The sequence below is a fragment of the Salvelinus alpinus genome, chromosome 4 (genome assembly GCF_045679555.1).
Source record: "Salvelinus alpinus chromosome 4, SLU_Salpinus.1, whole genome shotgun sequence".
Taxonomy (NCBI): Eukaryota; Metazoa; Chordata; class Actinopteri; order Salmoniformes; family Salmonidae; genus Salvelinus; species Salvelinus alpinus.
The window spans coordinates 40,509,019-40,535,894 of NC_092089.1; the positions used below are offsets into that span (position 1 = coordinate 40,509,019).

Consider the following 26,876-nt stretch of genomic DNA (forward strand, 5'->3'; position numbering starts at 1 on the left):
ATACAAAGTAAAAGGCTTCTCAACCGAGGGGTCAAAAGCAAAGGAAATCTGACGTGGGGGGGCTTGCCCTCATAATAAACTTTCGAGGGAGACGGCAGAGGGCTGAAGTCATAAGAGAGCGAGTTGGAGTGGGGGAATGAGTATTGCACGCAAAACTGAAAAGAGCTGAAACTGCGCAGATTATTTTTGCTTTAACTGTCGACCAACGAGAGGTGCGCGACAATCAAGAGAACCAACACATTCTCACCTCATCGAAACGTGTTACTTTATTACAGTTAGGTGCTGCTGTTGCCAGTGACGCGCGCGGCTCCCAGTTTTGGTCTGCTCGGTTAGATGATGGGGATGACGCGATGACCTCCTACACGCAGGGCACAATAAAGTAGCCCACACCTGGACGTGCGGCGAACTTCGAGAGAGTATCAGTGGAAGATACAGGAAAAGGACAACTGAAACTGTATCAATATGCCAACCTCGATTATATGATCTACGCTTTCTTTCTTTGAGTATCTTCTTTTTCCCGCGGTGGATGATAATCTAACGGTTTGATTGTGGGAATATGCTCACTACGGATACCTGATTTGGTCTCGCTTTGTGGCACACATGAGGATTCTATTAAGGATGTTACTGTCTAAACGGCCCAGGTGTCATTGGGCCATCGTAAATCAGACATCACTCTCTGCGCAGAGCAGGGGATTCTGCTCTTTCCAGGAATAAGACAACACATTCCCTCTCAAAAAAGTGGAATCAAAGCTGCACTTTTCTGGAGGACATTGACATTGGCTATACAAGTCATCATCTCCGGGTTACTATGCAATTACAACTGATCTCCTTTGTTTTGATCTTGCACTGCATGGAATACACTGATTGTCAGCAGCAACCCTCTAGGCATCGGCAAAATAAACGTGAGTAAAGAGCGCCCGCGCATGCAGTGAGTTGCTCGCGCGCACACACATGCTCCTGGTCTCTGTTCCATTCAACCCTACTGTAGTGTTGTAGTGCCTATCATAACATATGACATACATATTTTCATATAGATATATAAATAACAGAACAATATGGGTACTGTATCAAGGTTAACCGATATGATTTGAACATCTCATACTTGACAATGAAATTTACAATGAAAGATCATGGCATGGCATGGCCAATATGCTTAATTGGGCTGGCATGCTTTTTGGTTGAGGTGGAGATGTAATAACATAGTCCTGTGGTTCAATCTCTATTACAACAAATGAAACTTCCCATAAATTAATGTGTCAAAACAATGTTGATAGGGTGGGTAGCCTATAATTTATAATATGATACAGTTTTTTAAGTAAAGCCCGCATTTAGTTATAATCGAGGGCAACTTGATCAATCTAAACATGTGTTGTTATCAGATCAATATTTAATTTAAATTAATAAACTTGTATTTTAATCACTAGGCGAGACTGAGTGCCTCTGTGGAACTCACTATATTGTGTGTACAAAAGCAATAGGCGCACTTTACTCTCTGCAGCGGCCAATTTTACGCACATTTCGTCCTCAACCACACCGCAGTCAATCGTTGGACTGCATGGCGTTCAACATTACATGACCCTCGGGGTTGTCATTTTTTACTGATGAAATTCAACCAGTCACTGTTCCCTGACAGTTTTCTTAGAAGTGTATTCCACAAAGCTCCATCAGCAGTGCCGGCTGCATCCCCTAGTTCCCGTCGCTCTCTAGCGGCCAGAAGCAGAGCACTTTTGACGCGGCATGTCTGCCGACAAAGTATGTTATAACTTTCTGATCTAAATTATTAATTACATACAAAGTTCACGTGAAGTGTATTATATTTGCATTTCACTGATGTTATGGAATGTCTGTAGTGCTTGTGCTTCCTTGACAAACTCCGTGCAACACTGAGTAGAAGGTTTGAGCATGTGGCAGCGCGTGCCATCTAACCGCTGTTAGAGGATGCTGATACAGTTATCTTCTTGATTGTAATACATGTAGAATATAAGATTGTGCATCTAATATGAAAATACATGAAAGCCTGGCCATTTTCATCTTCAAAGGGCGTTCTTTTTTTGCTTACCATAACTGTGACTCTCTGTGGCGATAATATTTTGTGGTGTTGAAAAAATGGAAGAGGGAACTGTTCATATTTAGTAGGCAATTCAGAATACAAACATTTTTCAGTTAGAAATTCAGAGGGGTTAGTATTTTGCATTAAATGATTTACAGTATTTCAAAGCTCTGAAGCAAAACTATCATCATATCCAAAACACAACAAAGAAGCTCAGGTAAATCAGTAGACACTTTACTTTTTTTTGTTTTTGCTCCCTAGATGTTCAGAGTATCAGCAGCATTGACCATGGCAGGGTTCTCCAACCCCGGTCCTGTGTGTTAGTGCTGGGCTGGAACAAAAGCCAGCACTTCCAGTAGTTCTCCAGGACCAGAGTTGGAGAACCCTGCATGAAGGTATCCGTTCAGCATCTTTCTTTAAGCCTAATAGATATCATGTTCTGTGTCAAGTAACTCCACAGGTCTCACCCTGTATCGTCAGTAGTATCATGGAGCTTGCTTTACTATTCTCTCTCTGCACTATATTGAAGTTCCAGATGAGCTTCCAGATGTGCTCTTCTGCCTTAGTAGAATGGTTGAATATTGCATGCATCACCTGTTGCCAGGTGGATTGGTTATCTGGAAAGGTAGGCTAGTAACCAACAATAGTGGTGTTTTGGGGTGCGTCCCATACGCATTGCCTGGAGAAGTGTTTAACGTCTTAAGAACCACTTCTTCAACATGATATATCGTCTTCTTATCTAAACCCTACATGCCGCCGTAGAAATTGTGGGTCCACATTGGTTTGTGGGTGCATTCCAGTTAGACAAACTGTGGGCCTCCCCTCGTGCATCGCAGCCTACTTAGCTGGTGCTAATTGAAGGAGGCCGACCTGACATATGACTATCTGTGATAGTCAGACAGAGAGAGCAGGGTGAATGAGCTCTCAGTCAGGGACCGTGACCATGCAATCAACTGGCCAAAAACAGTCCACTTCCTTCTGCCCTTGATGTATCCACAAATGAGAGATATGAATGCCTGAGAGCAAACACAAGATAGCAGAATGATTTCTAGAATAGAGGCCAGAATGATTTCTATGTGGTCTAGAGTAGATGCCAGAAGGATTTCTAGGTGTTCTAGAATAGATGCCAGAAGGATTTGTGTGTGTTCTAGAATAGAGGCCAGAATGATTTCTAGGTGTTCTAGAATAGAGGCTAGAATGGTTTCTAGGTGTCCTCGAATAGAGGCCAGAATGATTTCTAGGTGTTCTAGAATAGAGGCCAGAATGATTTCTAGCGGGTCTAGACATGTTTAAAATAGACTCTAGGTGTGAATAACAGATTGGATTCCTAATAAAGGGAAAGAAGGACAGATAATGAAAAAAAAGGAGGGGGGAGATATGCAGAGGTTCAACACCACAGTGTTTGATGAAGAAAACATTTTGGAAAAGCAAACGTCTTTTTTTTTGGTCTGTGCCCTATGACTTGCGTGTTTGTCTTCATCATTCTGCTGTTAGCCGTTTTGTTTATATCTACACATGATGCTCAAAATAATCATGGTTGTTTTCATCTTGTGGTCAATGATTTTAACTTTACAAGTGGTTCAAGCAGTTCAGGCAATTGAAACCTCACAGTACAGCCTTCACAGTACAGACTTCACAGTACAGACCTCACAGTACAGACCTCACAGTACAGACCTCATGCAGGAACGTTTGTGTTATGGGTATGCAAGCCGCTCAATTGATGTTGGGGAATTCCATGGTAACAGAATAACGCTGAGACTCACACCATTGATTTCAAAGTTTAAGAAATCATATCCACAAGGACTACTTTTAACAATTTCCACTGACGATGTTACAAAAACCCATTTCCTGGAAGAACTGTGCAGATGTAAAGTTGAGATTTTACCGTAATTCTGCTACCAAACTTTGCATCTGCACAGTTTTTCCAGAAAAAGTTTATTTTTAAAATGTCCTATGTAAATTGTTAAAAGAAATCATTATGCATAGAGTTCTATCTTTGTTAAACTTTGAAGTCAATGGTTTTTGTTTGGCATTCATTTTAAAGATAGAAATCGGAGTATTAGCATAATTCTGTTACCATGGGATTGCCCTGTTGTGTCAGTGCGAGCTACTGTAGGCAAGGGCAGGCAAAATTCCTCTGTGTTAAGGGTTCTGTGAATTAGGGGGCTTTGGCAGGAACACATGAGGGCAAATGGACAGCAGTTGTAAAGATTGCTAAGATATGTCAAACACAATCTCTGTGATCTATTTCAATCTGGCAGCTAACCTTGAAGTGAAGGAGGGGGAAAAAAGGCCAATAATTCACCCACGGCAAGATATGCCAGAGAACTAAGAGGAAAAAACACCTACTGCACACACTGATATGCTCCTTGCGTAGCTCTGCAGTGGTGAATACTGAGACTAGCTCTTACCATGTGTCGCAATCCCAGAAATTGCCCCTGAGATGTTCCCCCTAAGAACTGATTTAGGATCTGCAAACCTTCCCCAAACCCTTACATTAACCATCAAGGGAAATCATTACAAACTGACCATAGACCAGTGTCTAGCTCTAGCAGTAGCAATCCAATCTGTACTAAATGAGCTCAAAATATCTGACTCAGTCAGGTGCTCCCTGTCATTGCATCAGGTACTATGCATGCCATTCTCTGGCCTTTAACCCAGCTCTTGAGTGTGCAGATGTATTACATTTTTTACCATTGTAGCATAGAAAAAAACTGCAACATTTTCTCTGCTGAAAATCTGCTTTAAAACTGCAGTATTTTCTCTCCCGCCCATGGCAAAAGGAAATTAATTTTAAAGCTGCAAATATTTCTCTCCGCCGCCAAGAGGGGGACACTAACATGTTTTGCCTGCGAGTTGGGGGGCTTAGGGCCCCCAAAAACCTGCACACATTAAACTTGGTTGCAGTTTCTATGCTACAATGGTAAAAAAAAAAATATACATCTGCCCACTGGGCACAGAAGTCATTTCAACGTCTAGTTTTGATTTACATTTGGTTGAGATGCCAGCTAACGTGAATTCAACGTGAAATCAACCACAACAACAAAAATCACAACATAGTTGGATTTTGGTAAAAATGTGTGTAAAATAAAGTCAAAATTCACTTGCGTTGATAACTTTTTGCAATCGGTTTTCCACGTTAATTCAACATCATCAGATTACATTTTTTGTTGTTGAAATGACATGGTAACAATGTTGATTCAACCAGTTTTTGCCCAGTGGATGATAATCAGAATTTGTGTGAAGTTATATGGCTATGATTTGATTATTTGAAGTGACATTTTATAATTACCTTCAAAAAAGCTATTGTTTCACAACCCTAAAAAGGTACTGTTTACCTTAAATGTTTTTAAATAAATAATGTCAATTTGTTTGGCCCGCGCCCCACCTCTCAGATTATATTTCGTCCCACCAACCCCAAAGGTTTGAGCACCCCTGGTTTAAAGTAATCCAGAGCCACCCGCTAGTACCCTTTTCACATCGTGCCAAACCAAACCATAATGTGCTGGCTCAGATATGATCTTTTCACATGTCCTTTCCTGCATGGTTCCAGCAACTATGGTACAGTAGATGCATAACCAGGCACCATACAGCTCAATTCATCTTGGCTCAGTAGTGTGAAATGGCTATATATTTCCTCAGTCAGGTACTCACTTGCAGCTCCTGCTGGTAGTCCTAGTATATACCCAACCTCTTCTCCTCTCAGCCAGTCTGTCCTCATCTCCACCGTCCTCTGAGGTCAAGCTCTGTAATTCAACAAGAGTTGAGCGTTAAGCCATTTGACATGCTGCCCTACAAGTCAGTCACACATGGCTTAAATCAGCAGCAGCAGTCAGGACGCATGAGTTTTCACTTGTGCCCAGTCCAAGATGACAGTTTATGGTAATGGAGCGCTGCTCAGTTCCCCATTTGTCTGTAGACTTCTCACATACTGTGATGACACTATCCCTCCTTCAAAGACACTGTCCTACCCTGGGTATTTTATAGCCTCCTTATAGCAGAGACTGGACACATGTATGCAGGACTTTAACCTGGAGACCAACATTTTGTAAAAACACTTAGTAGTAAAAACACTTTCCTGTAAACATTTTGCGTACATAAAATGTTAATAACTTCAACCTGAGCAGGGGCCAACCTCCACACCAACCAACAGAGAAATGGGATGTTATTCACATTCTGGCAGGGCTTTTTTCTGAGCCTATGGAAATGTCTCTGACACACGGCTTGCTATCTGAGTAGGATGTATAGGCCTACAGCCAGGCAGTTTTGCAATCCCTTTCTAATCCTACCATCAGTCATAACATGCAACTTTTAAGGGAAGTCAGGAACCAATACACACAGTCAGTTAGGAAAGCAAAGGCTAGCTTTTTCAAACAGAAATTTGCATCCTACAGCACTAATTCCAAAATGTTTTGGGACACTGTAAAGTCCATGGAGAATAGGAGCACCTCCTCCCAGCTGCCCACTGCACTGAGACTAAGAAACACTGTCACCACTGATTTTTACCACGATAATTGAGAATTTCAATAAGCATTTCTCTACATCTGGCCATGCTTTCCACCTGGCTACCCCAACCCCGGCCAACAGCCCTGCACCCCCCGCAGCAACTGGCCCAAGCCCCCCCCCCCCCCCCCCCCCCGCATCTCCTTCACCCAAATCCAGACAGCTGATGTTCTGAAAGAGCTGCAAAATCTGGATCCCTACAAATCAGCTGGGCTAGGCAATCTGGACCCCCTCTTCCTAAAATTATCCGCCGCCATTGTTGCAACCCCTTTTACTAATCTGTTCAACCTCTCTTTCGTATCGTCTGAGATTCCTAAAGATTGGAAAGCGGCCACGGTCATCCCCCTCTTCAAAGGGGGAGACACTCTACACCCAAACTGTTACAGACCTATATACATCCTGCCCTGCCTTTCTAAAGTCTTTGAAAGCCAGGTGAACAAACAGATCACCAACCATTTAGAATCCCACCGTATCTTCTCCGCTATGCAGTCTGGTTTCCGAGCTGGTCACGGTTGCACCTCAGCCACGCTCAAGGACCTAAACGATATTATAACCGCCATCGACAAAAGACAGTACTGTGCAGCCGTCTTCATCGACCTGGCCAAGGCTTTCGACTCTGTCAATCACTGTGTTCTTATCAGCAGACTCAACAGCCTTGGTTTCTCTAATGACTGCCTCGCCTGGTTCACTAACTACTTCTCAGATAGAGTTCAGTGTGTCAAATCGGAGGGCCTGTTGTCCAGACCTCCGGCAGTCTCTATGGGGGTGCCACAGGGTTAAATTCTCGGGCCGACTCTTTTCTCTGTATATATCAATGATGTCGCTCTTGCTGCGGGTGATTCTTTGATCCACCTCTACGCAGACGACACCATCTTTGGACACTGTTTTAACAAACCTCCAAACGAGCTTCAATACCATACAACACTCCTTCCGTGGCCTCCAACTGCTCTTCAATGCAAGTAAAACGAAATGCATGCTCTTCAACCAATTGCTGCCCGCACCCGCCCACCCGACTAGCATCACTACTCTGGACAGTTCTGACTTAGAATATTTGGACAACTACATGTACCTAGGTGTCTGGCTAGACTGTAAACTCTCCTTCCAGACTCACATTAAGCATCTCCAATCCAAAGTTAAATCTAGACTCGGCTTCCTATTTCGCAACAAAGCCTCCTTCACCCATGCTGTCAAACATACCCTCGTAAAACTGACTATCCTACCGATGCTTGAGTTCGGCGATGTCATTTACAAAATAGCCTCCAACACTCTACTCAGCAAATTGGATGCAGTCTATCACAGTGCCATCAGTCTTGTCACCAAAGCCCCATATACTACCCACCACTGCGACCTGTATGCTTTCGTTGGCTGGTACCTCGCTACATATTCGTCACCAAACCCACTGGCTCCAGGTCATCTATAAGTCTTTGCTAGGTATAGCTCCACCTTATCTCAGCTCACTAGTCACCATAACAACACCCACCCGTAGCACGCGCTCCAGCAGGTATATTTCACTGGTCATCCCCAAAGCCAACACCTCCTTTGGCCGCCTTTCCTTCCAGTTCTCTGCTGCCAATGACTGGAACGAATTGCAAAAATAACTGAAGTTGGAGACTTATATCTGTCTCACTAACTTGAAGCGTCAGCTGTCAGAGCAGCTTACCGATCGCTGCAGCTGTACACAGCCCATCTGTAAATAGCCCATCCAGCCAACTACCTACTTCATCGCCATATTTGTTTTAGTTTTTCTGCTCTTTTGCACACCAGTATTTCTACTTGCACATCCTCATCTACACACATATCACTCCAGTGTAAATTGCTAAATTGTAATTATTTCACAACTATTGGCCTATTTATTGCCTTATCTCCTTACTTCATTTGCACACACTGTATACATATTTTTCTATTGTGTTATTGACTGTACGCTTGTTTATCCCATGTGTAACTGTGTTGTTTTTGTTGCACTGCTTTGCTTTATCTTGGCCAGGTCGCAGTTGTAAATGAGAACTTGTCCTCAACTGGCCTACCTCGTTAAATAAAGGTGAAATTAAAAAATGTAAAAGAATGAAAGCTCAGCCTTTCCCTGTTTCTAACACAGTCAACCCTGTGAACCATGTGGGTCAACAGATAAGCTTATCTTCAACACGGAACATAATGAAGATGAATTTGAGACATGTTGCAAAGTTGTCAGTGCCGATTACTCATCTTACTCATTTGGCTGTGTTCGCAGCGTCATGGCCAGACAGTCAGCTGGAGGTCTGTCTGAATATTGATAATTTAGCCAAATTGTGTCGTCCTTTTAGTCATAGTACAATGAATAAACTGTACTCCTTCTGCGGAGAGAGCGAGAATAAGAAGTGCGCGGCTTGTTGCCTGTCATGTTTATTATTGACTTCTTCTATGGTCACTGTTCCCAGAAAAATATGTAAATCTGTAGCATTTTGTCACCAACCAAACGCTTTGTTGGCTATTTGGTATCCTCGTTGCGCTAGTTGGATAGAAGTCATTACTTTAATACAATTCTACACAACTTCATGCACACAATTTAGAAGACTACACACAGTTCATATAGTCTGAAGAGCTATATTTGTTTAAATGTAAGCAGTAGTCCCTCTTTATTTAATTGGCATAGAGAGAGAGAGAGAGAGAGAGAGAGAGAGAAAGAGAGAGAGAGAGAGAGAGAGAGAGAGAGAGAGAGAGAGAGAGAGGGGTAGAGGATATGTTGACTTGTGATGTGTTGAGTTGCAGTGTTGGTTAACACCTTCATCTGTCTCACTGCCGCAGTAAAATATTAAAACTATAACTTGGATTGGCATTGTCGATTCTATTAAAAACGTAGGATATCTACAGTTCCACATAAGTTCTATTGAATGTAAATGATGGTGTAACAACATGTTGAGGGATGTTCCTCTGTTCCACCATTGTTGGTTTGTTTAGTGTGGCTGGGTGATGATGCACCTTTTTCATATTGTTAAAGTCAGATACAGTACCATGTCAGTTGAGGGACGAGCGTCACGTAGGAGTGATGCCACAAGACAATGCCTTTTGCAATGATCATGTTGTTGTCTTAGTTACTTTAGTTCAATACACTTATGTTATTATAAGGCACTCTGGGTAAGAGTCTTTGCTTAATCAATGCTTCTCATATTTGGGTAGCAGTACCCTGTGCCAACCTGGCCTGTACACAGGGTACTTGGAAAGGACCCATATGCCTAACGATCAGTTGTACAGGAGGAGGGGATACCTCAGGCAGATCAAAATGTGATTGAGGTGGTACAGTATCCAAAACAGGTTGAAGGCCCCTGTGCTAACTGATTGTATGGTTGCGTCCCAAATGGCAACCTATTCCCTATATAGTGCACTACTTCAGCAGTGCACTATAAAGTCAATGTTGTGCCATTTGAGACACATACGAAGTAAAATGTCTAAACTGACTTTTGTCCTTCTGTGCCACATCATCTCCCTCCGTCTTGCCTGCAGAGATCCCAGGGGTGAGCTCAGGGTGCCAGGGAGGCTGTCTGACCTGCTCTGATTACAATGGCTGTCTGTCCTGTAAGCCCCGCCTCTTTATCTTCCTGGAGAGAAATGGGATGAGGCAGATCGGGGTGTGTCTGCCCTCCTGCCCCAGCGGTTTCTACGGCACCCGCTCGCCAGACAGAAACACATGCACAAGTAAGTTGCATGGCTATTACCAAAGACGGTTATAGCCTACCTCTACTTTTACACTAAGGGACGGTTTACAGGGCTGGTTTACATAGACAGATTAAGCCTAGTCCTAGACTTAAAAGCTATTTCAACTGAGAATCTCCATTGAACATGCTTTTTAGTCCAGGACTAGGCTTAATCTGTGTTTTAGTGTATGTATTAAGTCTATTTGGTAGCACTGCATGCCAGTCACTCCAAATACATTATTTTCTATTATTTTGTACACTAAAATCTCATAAACAGATGTGCTTCTATGTGCAGCCAAGTGTCCTGTTATAGAGTGCTGCTCATTCTAACATACTGCATGTTCAACAAACCACTTCAAGAGCGACATAAACGTGCAGGCTGTTGACTGACTGACTGGGTGTTTCAGAGTGCAGGCCGGAGTGTGATTCTTGCTTCAATAAGAACCTTTGCATGCGATGCCGAGCGGGGTACTATCTCCACCTGGGCAAGTGTCAGGAGAGCTGCCCAGAGAGCCTGGTCTGCAGCGACACACAAAGGGAATGTGTTCCCAGTGAGTAGAATATTAGACTAATACAATATTATTAAGTACTGATGGTGTTGGTGTTAGACAAGTTACAAAGAGGGGGCTAGTGTACTGTATTAGTGTTACATATTTGTTTCTATGTCTCAATCACATGATGTAAAATGTGGAATTAAAATAGCATATCATATTGCATTTGGTTTTCTTAGAATGGAAGAATGCAGTTAAATGTAATTGTAAAGGTCTTTGTTGTGTGTGTTGATGTGATTTGACTCCAGTGCAGGTGTAATATTATGTATCTGTTGGTATTTCAGAGTGTCCTGCGGACTGTGATGCCTGTCTGATCAATGACACATGTACAAGGTGCAGACCAGGCCTGTACCTGCTGCTGGGGAAGTGTCACCACGTCTGTCCAGACGAGTTTGAACCAAACGACAAACTCATGGAGTGTTCCCTTCAAGGTGAGCTCCAGAACAAGGAGGAGAGAGTGTTTACCAGTGGAGGCTGGTGGGGAAATCTGAGGATGTGCTCATTGGGCCGGAATGGAAAGATATGGAACACATCAAACACATGGTGTGTTTAGTATCCAGCCAAAACAATAAGCCCAACCTACGATTTAAAGTGGCACTAGCCTCCACTGGTGTTTACTTCAAATGCTTTACAGTGTCTTTGCCCTTCTATACGTGAATTTTGGTTGTGAATATCTTTGGTCTATGCCTCTTGTAACATACAGTGTGTGTCTCCCCCTCTTTCTTAATCATTTGTGCAGTGCACTGCGCGGTGGGTGAGTGGGGCGAGTGGAGCCCCTGCTCCCGGTCGGGGAAAACCTGTGGATTTAAATGGGGTGAGGAGACGAGGACCCGGGAAGTTGTCCAGATCCCTTCCGCCTACGGAAAACCCTGTCCCCCCATCTGGGAAAAGAAAGAGTGTGTCCTCAAGAGGAGGCGATGTCCAGGTAAATACTATAATAACTATACGGTGATCATCAGTAGTAGGACAGGTCACTATCTCCATTGTGAGTACAGTTGTAGGCTAGCGTTCCAGAACCAACTTTGTCTCTAGACTATAATCTGAAATGACTGGTCAGTCATCTGCCACTCCTCTCCTCTCCTTAAGGGACCTGAATTGTTGACTTTAAGGATATGCATTGTGGTTAGTGGATAATGGTGAAATGCCTGTGTGTTGTTGCTACAAAGGCAAAAAATGTCAAAACACTTGATTTCCCACGTAAACATTGATCTGATGATTTCTAATGAAATCAGCCCCCGAGCCCCCCAGGCCCTCGGCTCCTCAGCCCACCAGGCCCCAGCGCCCCAGGCCCTCGGCTCCTCAGGCCACCAGGCCCCAGCGCCCCAGGGCCTCCAGGCAGCCTTACTTACAGCACAAACACAACCCCTCAGTAGTGATTCAGCAGAAAAGTTTACTGTGAAGCAGAAACACACCGACTCCTCAAACATCCTCCCTTGGGTAGCCATGAGGCAACGAGGGGAATCAGCATTAGTTTAGACTAATAACAGCAGCTGCCAACACACACACAGATCTGAATACACACCCGCATCAACTTGTCCCTTTAAAAACCATAGGCGGTCATTTGTAAAGAGTCCTGGTTGGGTTGAATCTGTCATTTAGGCTGTGAAATGTGGCCTCTGCTCCGCCCCCTGTCTGTCGTCTTCCTCTCTTTCTCCCCTTTTTCGCCGCCCTGCTGATACTCTCTCTTGCACACCCAAAGAAAACACACCACCCCTCCTTCCTCCTGAATGGGGCTCCTGTTCCCCTGTCCCGTGGTGGAGTGGGGGGCTTAGTGTGGAGTCGGTGCTGTGTTGATCCGCCTGGCGGGCCTGAGCGGGGTGGAGGCAGGCCAGAGCTGTAGGTGGGTAGGTGGGTGGGTGCGTGTTACACACTGCAGGCCGAGGCCTGGTTATCACACACACACACACACACACACACACACACACACACACACACACACACACACACACACACACACACACACACACACACACACACACACACACACACACACGGTTATCGACCTTGCCCTGTGTGTGATTACCCAGCTGCTTCCCCCGGGTCGGCCGGCCGGCTCTTGGAACATCCAGTGAGCAGAGCTAATTATCTGCTCTGGCGCGTCCCCTCCGCTCCGTGTTTACGTTCCGCATACGCCACGGGGTCACTGGTCCGACCTCCGCCAGCTCGCACTAATCCCCACCAGCCCCTCAGACACTGATACATCCTCCTCCCTCTATCCCTTCACCCCTCCATCTTCCCTCCATCGCTCCCCAAGGACCTCCGTCCATCCCCAGACCAGGTTTATTTGTTATTTCTCCAGCAAAGTTTCGTCTTTCTCTAGAAAGAGCTCTCACTCTTTTTCTCTATCTCTTCTTTTGTCACCTGCCTCTTTTCTCCCCCTGCCTCTTTTCTCACCTGTCTCTTTTCTCCCCCTGCCTCTTTTCTCCCCCTGCCTCTTTTCTCACCTGCCTCTTTTCTCCCCCTTCCTCTTTTCTCCCCCTGCCTCTTTTCTCCCCCTGCCTCTTTTCTCACCTGTCTCTTTTCTCCCCCTGCCTCTTTTCTCCCCCTGCCTCTTTTCTCCCCCTGCCTTTTTTCTCACCTGCCTCTTTTCTCCCCCTTCCTCTTTTCTCCCCCTGCCTCTTTTCTCACCCTGCCTCTTTTCTCCCCCTGCCTTTTTTCTCCCCCTGCTTCTTTTCTCTCCCTGCCTCTCTCTCTTCCCCGCTCCCTCCAGCTCTCCCTAATGGCTGTTGTTTTCTAACTTCTTCTCGTTTGGCTCTCTCCATCTGTCTTTTCTGTTTTTAAACAGAACGTTGTAACCTCCATGTCACCCCCAGTCCTCCCCCTCCTTATGAATCAGAGAGCAGGAAGTCTCAATATGAATCAAGGAGGTTTTACGCTCCTTATCCACAAAAATGACAACAGGAGCTGGACTTTAAACAGGTCCAGTACATAGAGAAATATGGAATGTCACAGAATGAATCACGGGACAAGAACCCTCACTTTCACTCTTCCTCTTTAACACAACTCTGATTTGGTCGTTTCATCTCTAGTAAGCTCTGTTGAGCTACAGTAGCCAGAGGTGTCATGTCATTTCAGTGTACAGTGTCCTCCTCCGCCTCCTTCAACATGCTTGGTGGTCGTAAATGTTTACATACATGTCCTTGACCACCTGCCTGCTGTCTCCTTTGTGTTAACAACGTTGGCTAATTTGACCTCCAAACCACCGTTCCCATATCTATCTAACCCAGCTAGAAGGTAGCCCCCTCCCGTCTCCCAGTGAGGGGGGGCGGGACAGGCGTCCCGTAGCCTTCAAAGCTCCGAGCATTTCTCCTTTGGGACTGCTCAGAGCCTTTAATCTCAGCCTGGCTCCCGCCAAAAGTCCCCTGGACGACAGTGTGCCTGCCATGGAGGATGTTGCCCCCTCTGCGTCATTAGACTAATTATGCTCCTGCATATCCCCTCTCTGACAGCGGGCCAAACTGTTTCCCCGCATGCACACACAGGCACCCTAACACTCCAGTGAAGAGTGCTGAGCACTGAGCAGCATGATGTCTAGTACTTTATGCAACCAATGCACTGTAGGGTTATCAGTGTAAATGCACTGCATAGGAGTGTGTGTTGGAGGGTGATCCGAGAGACAATTTCAGCTGTTTTCTTACACGCACCTCTCTTTCTTTTTCTTTCTCTGTCTATCTCTCCCCTTTTCACACCAACTCTATGTTAAAATGGTAAATAATCAATGCCAGGTGACAGTTCAATGAAAGTATCAATTCAGCTGAGATATGTAGCTAGGGCTAAGCAACGTGAAAGCCAAGCACTTGCATAAACTCTTGTGAAGTTGCAACACTTTTGAAAGCTGTCCTTAGTTACAGTAATCTTATAATCCAGCTCTGTTGATATTACTTTTACAGTAATTTTTCACAGTTCTATTTTACAGTTTATATAAACCACAAGCCTGAACCTGATCATACTTTATGTGGACACACGTCTCATCAAAATATTAGTTTTACAATAGCCGCACCCCCATACACACACACACACAAACCATTCCAAAAAACACTGCCAGTCATCCACTGCAGTGAAGCGGTGAGGACCATGCTGGTAAGAATGTGCTAAATCTCTGTTGAGAGTGTTTTAATTCAAGTGTCTCCTTCGGGTCCACTGCATTGCTGGACAGTTTATAGAATTCATAGACACAGTTCAGACAGACAAAAGCCTTCTCTGATAAACATACCCAGTAATCACCTCAACACGAGCCTAGATAAAGTTGTGTCTTGGGTTTTAGGAAACCCAGAGATTATGACTGAGCCGCTTATCTTTAAATGGTTATGACAAACAAAACAATGTGTGTAGAGGGAACTTCCTGTGTTGAAAGAGCCAGAGGTGGGGTGGGATGGGGGGCAGAGTCAGATTCAGAATGCTGCTCATCTCTTTCTCTCTCTGTCATTCTCTCTGTAAATAATCCTCTCTCATTCTCTCTCTATCATTCTCTGTCTGTGTGTGTCTCTCTCTCTATCTCCCTGTCTCTCTCTGTCTCTCTATCTTCCTGTCTCTCTCTGTGTGTCTCTCTCGCTATCTACCTGTCTCTCTCTGTGTGTCTCTCTCTATCTCCCTCTTTCTCTCTCTCTTTCTCTCTCTCTCTCTATATATATATATATATACAGTTGAAGTCGGAAGTTTACATACAATTATGTTGGAGTCATTAAAACTCGTTTTTCAACCAATCCACAAATATCTTCTTAACAAACTATAGTTTTGGCAAGTCGGTTAGGACATGGTTAGGACACCTACTTTGCATGACACAAGTAATTTTTCCAACAATTGTTGACAGACAGATTATTTCACTTATAAATCACTGTATCACAATTCCAGTGGATCAGAAGTTTACATACACTAAGTTGACTGTGCCTTTAATCAGCTTGGAAAATCACAGAAAATTATGTCATGGCTTTAGAGGCTTCTGATAGGCTAATTGACATCATTTGAGTCAATTGGAGGTGTACCTGTGGATGTATTTCAAGGCCTACCTTCAAACTCAGTGTCTCTTTGCTTGACATCAAAAGAAATCAGCCAAGACCTCAGAAAAAATTTGTGGACCTCCACAAGTCTGGTTCATCTTTGGGAGCAATTTCCAAACACCTGAAGGTACCACGTTCATCTGTACAAACAATAGTACGGAAGTATAAACACCATGGGACCACGCAGCCGTCATACCGCTCAGGAAGGAGACACGTTCTGTCTCCTAGAGATGAACGTACTTTGGTGCGAAAAGTGCAAATCAATCCCAGAACAACAGCAAAGGACCCTGTGAAGATGCTGGAGGAAACAGGTACAAAAGTATCTATATCCACAGTAAAATGAGTCCAATATCGACATAACCTGAAAGGCCGCTCAGCAAGGAAGAAGCCACTTCTCCAAAACCGCCATAAAAAAGCCAGACTAAGGTTTGCAACTGCACATGGGGACAAAGATCGTACTTTTTGGAGAAATGTCCTCTGGTCTGATGAAACAAAAATAGAACTGTTTGGCCATAATGACCATAGTTATGTTTGGAGGAAAAAGGGGGTGGCTTGCAAGCCGAAGAACACCATCCCAACCGTGAAGCACGGGGGTGGCAGCATCATGTTGTGGGGGTGCTTTGCTGCAGGAGGGACTGGTGCACTTCACAAAATAGATGGCATCATGAGAAGGAAAATTATGTGGATATATTGAAGCAACATCTCAAGACATCAGTCAGGAAGTTAAAGCTTGGTCTCAAATGGGTCTTCCAAATGAACAATGATCCCAAGCATACTTCCAAAGTTGTAGCAAAATGGCTTAAGGACAACAAAGTCAAGGTATTGGAGTGGCCATCACAAAGTCCTGACCTCAATCCTATAGAAAATTTGTGGGCAGAACTGATAAAGCGTGTGCGAGCAAGGAGGCCTACAAACCTGACCCAGCTCTGTCAGGAGGAATGGGCCAAAATTCATCCAACTTATTGTGGGAAGCTTGTGGAAGGCTACCCGAAGCGTTTGACCCAAGTTAAACAATTTAAAGGCAATCCTACCAAATACTAATTGAGTGTATGTAAACTTCTGACCCACTGGGAATGTGATGAAAGAAATAAAAGCTGAAATAATTAATTCTCTCTACTATTATTCTGACATTTCACATTCTTAAAATAAAGTGGTGATCCTAACTGACCTAAGACAGGGAATTTTTAATTAGATTAAATGTCAGGAATTGTGAAAAACTGAGTTTAAATGTATTTTGCTAAGGTGTATGTAAACTTCCGACTTCAACTGTATATAGTATATCACTGTCTCTCTCTTTGTGTCTCTGTCTATATCTCCTTGTCCCTCTCTCTATCTCCTTGTCTCTCTATATCTCCCTGTCTCTCTCTGTGTGTCTCTCTGAGTATCTCTCTCTGTCTCCCTGTCTCTCTCTCTATCTCCTTGTATCGCTCTCTATCTCCCTGTGTCTCTCTGTGTGTATCGCTCTCCTTGTTTCTCTATCTATCTCACTGTCTCCCTCTCTCTCTGTGTGTGTGTGTCTCTCTCTATCTCCCTGTCTCTCTGAGTGTCTCTGTCTCCCTCTCTTTCTCCCTGTCTCTCTCTCACACACCTTGTTTCTCTATCTATCTCACTGTCTCCTTGTCTCTATCTCCCTCTCTCTCTCCTTGTTTCTCTATTTATCTCCCTGTCTCTCTGTGTGTCTCTGTATGTGTGTGTGTGTGTCTCTCTATCTCTCTGTCTCTCTGAGTGTCTCTTTCTGTCTCCCTGTCTCTCTCTCCATCTCCCTCTTTCTCACTCTTTATCTCCCTGTCTCTCTCTCTGTGTGTGTGTGTGTGTCTGTCTCTCTCTCTATCTCTTTGTCTTCTGTGTGTGTCTCTCTCTATCGCCCTGTCTCTATCTCCCTCTCTCTCCTTGTTTCTCTATCTATCTCCCTGTCTCTCTGTGTGTGTGTATCTCTCTCTAACTCCCTGTCTCTCTCTGCGTCTCCCTCTTTCTCTCTCTCTCTCTCTCTCTCTCTCTCTCGCTCTCTCAATTCAATTCGCTTTATTGGCATGATGTAACAATGTACATATTGCCAAAGCTTACTTTGGATATTTACAATATGAAAATAATAAGAATCAAATTGTCAACGGGACAACAGTAACAACAATAACCAAGGGTCAGAATAACCATACATTGAACAATAACAATAAGCATACAGTAGAGGACATGTGCAGGTTGATTGGTCTGTCAGACACTCCCTCATCTTATGGCAGGCAGCAATGTAGTGCGCTGCCAACCCACAGCTCTCTGCGTCCTCCCCCAACAGGACGGGTAGCCTACTCTCATCAGAGAGGTCTTTGAAACCTTGAATAAGGGTTTCAAATTTGGGGAAATGGCACTCTCTAATTGTTTTCTATTTTTGACATTTTGTCTCTCTCTCTCTATCTATATACTGTATAATATATATATATGTCTGTCTCTCTATCTCCCTGTCTATCTCTGTGTGTCTCTCTGTCTCTCTGAGTATCTCTCTCTGTCTCCCTGTCTCTCTCTCTATCTCCCTGTCTCTATGGGTGTGTCTCTCTCTATCTCCCTGTCTCTATGGGTGTGTCTGTCTCTATCTCCCTGTCTCTCCTTGTTTCTCTATCTATCTCAATGTCTCTCTGTGTGTCTCTCTCTGTCTCCCTCTCTCTCTCTCTCTCTCTCTGTGTGTGTCTCTATCTCCCTGTCTCTCTCTCTTTCTCCCTGTCTCTCTGGGTGTGTTTCTCTCCTTGTTTCTCTATCTATCTCTCTCTCTGTCTCCCTCTCAATTCAATTCAAGTCAAGGGGCTTTATTGGCATGGGAAACATGTGTTAACATTGCCAAAGCAAGTGAGGTAGATAATATACAAAAGTTAAATAAACAATACAAATTAACAGTAAACATTACACATACAGAAGTTTCAAAAGAATAAAGACATTAAAAATGTCATATTATGTATATATACCGTGTTTTAACAATGTACAAATGGTTAAAGTAAACAAGGGAAAATAAATAAGCATGAATATGGGTTCTATTTACAATGATGTTTGTTCTTCACTGGTTGCCCTTTTCATGTGGCAACAGGTCACAAGTCTTGCTGCTGTGATGGCACACTGTGGAATTTCACCCAGTAGATATGGGAGTTTATCAAAATTGGGTTTGTTTTCGAATTCTTTGTGGGATCTGTGTAATCTGAGGGAAATATGTGTCTCTAATATGGTCATACATTGGGCAGGAGGTCAGGAAGTGCAGCTCAGTTTCCACCTCATTTTGTGGGCAGTGTGCACATAGCCTGTCTTCTCTTGAGAGACATGTCTGCCTACGGCGGCCTTTCTCAATAGCAAGGCTGTGCTCACTGAGTCTGTACATAGTCAAAGCTTTCCTTAAGTTTGGGTCAGTCACAGTGGTCAGGTATTCTGCCACTGTGTACTCTCTGTTTAGGGCCAAATAGCATTCAAGTTTGCTCAGTTTTTTTGTTAATTCTTTCCAATGTGTCAAGTAATTATCTATTTGTTTTCTCATGATTTGGTTGGGTCTAATTGTGCTGCTGTCCTGGGGCTCTGTGGGGTGTGTTTGTGTTTGTGAACAGAGCCCCAGGACCAGCTTGCTTAGGGGACTCTTCTCCAGGTTCATCTCTCTGTAGGTGATGGCTTTGTTATGGAAGGTTTGGGAATCGCTTCCTTTTAGGCGGTTGTAGAATTTAACCTTTCAGTGATACCCATCCCGGATCCGGGAGCATTCTCATCAAAAAAGCTGACTAGCATAGCCTAGCCTAACGGGACAGGGATATCATATAATATAATTTTCATGAAATCACAAGTCCAATACAGCAAATGAAAGATAAACATCTTGTGAATCCAGCCATCATTTCCGATTTTTAAAATGTTTTACAGCGAAAACACAATATGTATTTCTATTAGCTAACCACAATAGCCAAAGACTCAACCGCATATTTTCACCATGTTTCTACCGCATAGGTAGCTATCACAAAACCGACCAAATAGAGATATAATTAGTCACTAACCAAGAAACAACTTCATCAGATGACAGTCTTATAACATGTTATACAATACATTTATGTTTTGTTCGAAAAATGTGCATATTTGAGGTATAAATCATAGTTTTACATTGCAGCCACCATCACAAATAGCACCGAAGCACCCAGAATAATTACAGAGAGCAACGTGAAATACCTAAATACTCATCATAAAACATTTATGAAAAATACATGGTGTACAGCAAATGAAAGATAAACATCTTGTGAATCCAGCCAATATTTCCGATTTTTTAAGTGTTTTACAGCGAAAACACAATATATATTTCTATTAGCTCACTACAGTAGCCAAACACACAACGCAATTTACTCCCCGCCAAAATAGCTTGCACAAAACCGACAAAATAGAGATAAAATGAATCACTAACCTTGAACAAATTCATCAGATGACAGTCTTATAACATGAGGTTATACAATACACTTATGTTTTGTTCGAAAATGTGCATATTTAGAGCTACAAATCCTGATTATACATTGTGAATACGTAGCATCGATTCACCAGAATCTCCAGAGATATTTTGGACACTCACCTAATCTGACCAAAGAACTCATCATAAACTTTACATAAAAATACTTGTTGTATGGCAAATGAAAGATACACTGGTTCTTAATGCAACCGCCGTGTTAGATTTTTTAAAATAACTTTACCATAACAAACAGCTTGCGTTATTGCGAGACAGAGCTCGCCAAAATGGCAGAGAATAGGAATCAACATTTTCCACAGAAATACGAAATAACATCATAAATTGTTCTTACTTTTGCTGAGCTTCCATCAGAATCTTGTACAAGGAGTCCTTGGTCCAGAATAAATCGTTGTTTGGTATTAGAATGTCCTTTTCTTCTGTCGAATTCGCGCCACAATGCTAGCCAAGCTTGATAACGTTCCCATCTTCTCTCTACGCAAAGAACGGAAAACTCCAAAAGTCCCAATAAACGTTGAATAATCTGATAAAACTCAATTGAAAAAACATACTTTACGATGTTATTATCACATGTATCAAATAAAATCAGAGCCGGAGATATTCGCCGTGTAAACCGAACGCTTATCAGAAGACAATATCGAGGTGCTTCGCGCGCCTAGGTAGAGAAAGGAAAATTCCTGACCTGCCACTCCAAAAGCTCTTGTTCGACCTCAGATCAAGCTAGACACCCCATTCCACCTTCCACTGCCTGTTGACATCTAGTGGAAGGCGTATGAAGTGCATGTATATCGATAAATATAAGCCAGTTGAATAGGCAGGCCCTGAAACAGAGCCCCATTTTCAGAATTTTCACTTCCTATCTGGAAGTTTGCTGCCAAATGAGTTCTGTTTTACTCACAGATATAATTCAAACAGTTTTAGAAACTTGAGAGTGTTTTCTATCCAATAGTAATAATAATATGCATATTGTATGATCTAGAATAGAGTACGAGGCCGTTTAAATTGGGCACGATTTTTTCCAAAGTGAAAATAGCGCCTCCCTATTGACAAGAAGTTTTTAACAGCTCTTTTCTGGATTTTGATAATTAGCGGGTATCGGCCTAATTCTGCTCTGCATGCATTATTTGGTGTTATACGTTGTACACAGAGGATATTTTTGCAGAATTCTGCATGCAGAGTCTCAATTTGGTATTTGTCCCATTTTGTGAATTCTTGGTTGGTGAGCGGACCCCAGACCTCACAACCATAAAGGGCAATGGGTTCTATGACTGATTAAATTATTTTTAGCCAGATCCTAATTGGTATGTTGAATTTTATGTTCCTTTTGATGGCATAGAATTCCCTTCTTGCCTTGTCTATCAGATCGTTCACAGCTTTGTGGAAGTTACCTGTGGCGCTGATGTTTAGGCCAAGGTATGTATAGTTTTTGTGTGCTCTAGGGCAACGGTGTCTAGATGGAATTTGTATTTGTGGTCCTGGCGACTGGACCTTTTTTGGAACACCATTATTTTGGTCTTACTGAGATTTACTGTCAGGGCCCAGGTCTGGCAGAATCTGTGCAGAATATCTAGGTGCTGCTGTAGGCCCTCCTTGGTTGGTGACAGAAGCACCAGATCATCAGCAAACAGTAGACATTTGACTTCAGATTCTAGTAGGGTGAGGCCGGGTGCTGCAGACTTTTCTAGTGCCTGCGCCAATTCGTTGATATATATGTTGAAGAGGGTGGGGCTTAAGCTGCATCCCTGTCTCACGAAATTTGTGTGTTTTTTGCCTATTTTAACGGCACACTTGTTGTTTGTGTACATGGATTTTATAATATCATATGTTTTACCCCCAACACCACTTTCCATCAATTTGTATAGCAGACCCTCATGCCAAATTGAGTCGAACGCTTTTTTGAAATCAACAAAGCATGAGAAGACTTTGCCTTTGTTTTGGTTTGTTTGTTTGTCAATTAGGGTGTGCAGGGTGAATACATGGTCTGTTGTACAGTAATTTGGTAAAAAGCCAATTTGACATTTGCTCAGTACATTGTTTTCACTGAGGAAATGTACGAGTCTGCTGTTAATGATAATGCAGAGGATTTTCCCAAGGTTGCTGTTGACGCATATCCCACGGTAATTATTGGGGTCAAATTTGTCTCCACTTTTGTGGATTGCGGTGATCAGTCCTTGGTTCCAAATATTGGGGAAGGTGCCAGAGCTAAGGATGATGTTAAAGAGTTTTAGTATAGCCAATTGGAATTTGTTGTCTGTATATTTGATCATTTCATTGAGAATACCATCAACACCACATGCCTTTTTGGGGTGGAGGGTTTTTATTTTGTCCTGTAGCTCATTCAAGGTAATTGGAGAATCCAGTGGGTTCTGGTAGTCTTTAATAGTTGATTCTCTGTGTGTGTGTGTCTAACTCTATCTTCCTGTCTCTCTCTCGATCTCCCTGTCTCTCTGGGTGTGTCTCTCTCTACCTCCCTGTCTCTCTGTGTGTCTCTCTTTGTCTCCCTCTCTCTATGTGTGTGTGTCTGTCTCTATCTCCCTGTCTCTCTGGGTGACTCTGTCTTCCTCTCTATCTATCTCCCTCCCTCTCTATCTATCTCTCTCTCTGTGTATGTGTCTCTATCATTATTTCTCTCTCTATCATTCTCTCGCTCTGTCACGCTCTTGCTATCTGTGTCTCTGTTCCAGTCTCTCTCTCTCTCTCTAGTTATCTCTCACTCTCTTGCTCTCACTTTCTCTCTATCCCTCTCTACACCCACACACATTGTTTGGACCCTACACTCCTGCTGCAAGAGCAACCCACCAAACCCCTTTCAATAATGCCTCTTTCACACTGCACTATACACACACACACCATACAAACACACACACATGCAATAAACACACAATGGACACACACACACCCTACAATCTGCCTGGCCTTGTGGGATGTATGGGGGCCTCTCCTCCTCTCCTGCCCTGAGCTCAGATAGTTCAGATACAGATTACGGCTGGGGAGAGCTAGCACTAGTGCTAGCACCAGTTTTGTCTCACCTTTGAGGCTGGTGGGCTTTCATTATTCCTGCAGACCAGAGCCAGGGAAGACTAAACAGAGTTGGATGGTAGGGCCCTATATCGCACTGGCTGGACCCCAGGAATGTGTGGGTCAGCGTTGGGCTGGCGTGCGCTGCGAGCCCTTCTCTGCCTGGTCAGGATGGAGCGGCGCTCAGAGCACGGCTGGGCTGATTAATGGTCACAGGCTGAAGGGGGGCCAGGGGGAGAGAGAGGCTCCGTGCCTACCTCAGCAGTTTCGCAATCCTGCTGCTTACACATGGACAGCACAACACGAATAGGGCCAGTTTCAATCTGTCGATCTGTCTTTTCTCTCTCTCTCTCTCTCGCTCTCTGGGGGGTGTTTTATATTAATGATGTGGGGCTTTTCAGCTTCCAGTGGTAAACTCTACAACATTCCATGAAATTGATTTGTTTATGAGATGGCGAAAGAGCAGATAAACTGAAGTTTATTTAAAGGCTTTCTATTTTTGACAAAGCCTATCAGCGGAGAATTGCAACAGCTGAACTTAACCTTGCTCACAGGGTGTGGCCACTGTCTGTGATGCAAGGCTGACCTCTAGTGGTCAATAGGGGGAACATGTTTGTACTGTGCCATATTAGTTACTCCCTGGACAGCCAGCAGGTATATGACCAAGACTAGAGCACACTGATAAATTGGTATGCAAAAGAGATCTTTGACATCCTCGTCACACCCATTCTCTCTTCATATTCATCTTATTCTGCATATCCTCATCTGAAAGTGCACCTCCTGCCATGACCCTCAACCAGCTCTCTGTGTAAAATCATGTAGATCACTTGAAAATATAACAGAAATCATTATAAAGAGAGATTGAGCTGTTGACTAACAAGTGTTTTCTGTTCTTTGTTTTTTTCCATCTCTAGGGCAAGGCAAGGGGAGGAAGGGTGAGCGGCGGGGCGAGAGGAGAAATCGGGACAACCGCCGGGACAAGGACAGCCAGGGGGAAGGCCGGCGGGAGAGGAAGAAGGACAGAGAGAGGGAGAGGGGGGAGGCAGGTGACCGGGAGGACTCTGAGAACAGGAACAAGACAGAGCAAAGACGCCGAAGAGGCCAAAACAGAGACCATGCTGTCTCACCTGAGGGAGGAGGTCCTGAACAGTAACAAAGCCTGGAGGAGCCCTCTCACTCCACCCCCTCTTTGTCACCCTCGCCCCCTCAACTCCTTGCTGAAGGGGTGCTGCTGCTACCTGTATTATTTAAATATATACTGTATATGCACAAGAGAGATGGGGTCACTCGATCGGGCCACTACAGACTCTAAGGACTTCTCCCCTACATACCTACCTACCTATCTGCCCCCCTCCACCACACACGACTGAGAGGCCGCCTCCCCCTTGCTGTCCTGTCCTCTAGTTTCATCAGACCAGAGAGACCCAAGACTGCTGTTGATTGGACGGGAATGTACAAAACTGCTCTTGTGATTGGATGGGACTGTACAGAGAGGAGAGGAGTGAGACATTCAAATGTGACAGTATGGGGATGATGATGTGTTTGTCATTGGGAGTCGGGACAATGTAAATGCTTGTTGAATCGGTTATTTAAAAGGGTCCCGCCCAGTTAAAAACAAACTTTGCGTCTTGGTTTGAATGTAGATTTAATTTGTAACATTATGTAGAATTGTTGTTGTTGTTTAAATGTCTTTTTGTTTTTGTTTGTTGTTTTTTGCTGAGTAAATTATCATGGGATATCATTAACAGAAAGACAGACAGATGTGGATACTGCATCCAGATGTGTAGTAAACATATGAGACAAACCGACTGAATTGATTTTGTGACAGAATGAGGACGGACCCCATTGTTTTCCTCCCAACTTATTATTGATCATGTTTGTTCAGAAGCGTCCTGGACAAAGTGCTAGTTTGCCTATCTGTGTAAGCAGGATCTGTGCTTTCACTAAAGCCACCTGAGCAGAAATCAAAAGCATCTGTATGTCAAATAAACTATAATGGGTTTGTACTTGTCTTTGTTTTTCATTTGTTATCTTTGGGCAATATTTTTGGTATCTCAGATTGTTCTGGCAATTCTCACTTTTTTATTTTATTTGTATCACAAACCATTTGGGGGGAAATCATTATAAAAGTGGACAATTCCTAAAAAAATATATATTTCAGAATCAAGGCATACTCAATATTTAAGAGCACACTATAAGGAGTATAAGGACACCACGATGTTGTCTTTATCATGTACAGTTAATGGATCATAGGGTCTTACAGGGGACATCTGTTTTTCATTTGTTATCTTTGGGCAATATTTTTGGTATCTCAGATTGTTCTGGCAATTCTCACTTTTTTATTTTAGGCGTTTTGTTGCCAACCTTACTTTGCTAGCTGACAACTTTACGTTTTTTTTTCTTTTTAATTACCGTTTATATTTTTTGTTTTTCCATCACAACTTTTTTCCCTCATTCAACTTTTTCACTCCGGACGCTCTATCTGGACATGGTTCGTCAGCACTTTCAACAGCCGAAGCTAAGTAGTAACATTAACGTGATGTCTTCTAATTGCAGTCGCTGTACTCATAATATACAGGAGAACGATCGCCTTATGGCGAGGATAGCTGTGCTGCAAGCCCAGCTTCAGACGCAATCGTTAGGCAAGGGTAATTTCAGTGTAGGAAAGGATGAAACAGCGTCTGTGCCACCAGTAAGTACAGATAGTAACGTTAGTATTGTAACGACCCTGGGTTTATAAGCGCGGAAATCGACTCTGCCGCTTGAGCATGCTTTTGCGGCACAGTCGATAGCGCGCCGGACCTCGGGCTAGGAGGTCGAGGGTTCGAGACCTGCTCCCTGCCTGTTTCATTACAGTATAAACCCCCCGCACAGTCCCCGCAGCCGGACAACTTTCTCATGGCTACTGGAGGGAAATGCTGTAGGAATGCTCATTCAGCCGACAGAAACTTTCAACCGGTTTTCCCCATTAAGTAGCGAGTCGGAGTCTGAGGCCGAGTCTTCTCTTGTCTCTACTCCTCCCGTTACGGGGTCTGAGACGCCGAAGGCTCCCACCATTAGCTCTGACAAATTGAAAACCCTAGTCATTGGCGACTCCATTACCCGCAGTATTAGACTTAAAACGAATCACCCAGCGATCATACACTGTTTACCAGGGGGCAGGGCTACCGACGTTAAGGCTAATCTGAAGATGGTGCTGGCTAAAGCTAAAACTGGCGAGTGTAGAGAGTATAGAGATATTGTTATCCACGTCGGCACCAACGATGTTAGGATAAAACAGTCAGAGGTCACCAAGCGCAACATAGCTTCAGCGTGTAAATCAGCTAGAAAGATGTGTCGGCATCGAGTAATTGTCTCTGGCCCCCTCCCAGTTAGGGGGAGTGACGAGCTCTACAGCAGAGTCTCACAACTCAATCGCTGGTTGAAAACTGTTTTCTGCCCCTCCCAAAAGATAGAATTTGTAGATAATTGGCCCTCTTTCTGGGACTCACCCACAAACGCCCAAGCCTGACCTGCTGAGGAGTGACGGACTCCATCCTAGCTGGAGGGGTGCTCTCATCTTATCTACCAACATAGACAGGGCTCTAACTCCTCTAGCTCCACAATGAAATAGGGTGCAGGCCAGGCAGC

At 43.8% G+C, this 26,876-nt stretch overlaps 1 protein-coding gene across 1 annotated transcript; it reads left to right on the plus strand.

The window, feature by feature from the left end:
• The first annotated feature begins 102 nt into the window (after positions 1-102).
• On the plus strand, positions 103-25,252 carry LOC139573524 (R-spondin-3-like). The gene is made up of 6 exons (XM_071397044.1): positions 103-902; positions 10,031-10,222; positions 10,629-10,772; positions 11,057-11,203; positions 11,512-11,697; positions 24,161-25,252. The coding sequence occupies exons 1-6, from the start codon at positions 809-811 to the stop codon at positions 24,397-24,399; spliced, it is 1,002 nt and encodes a 333-aa protein (XP_071253145.1). The 5' UTR covers positions 103-808; the 3' UTR covers positions 24,400-25,252.
• The last annotated feature ends 1,624 nt before the right edge of the window (positions 25,253-26,876 follow it).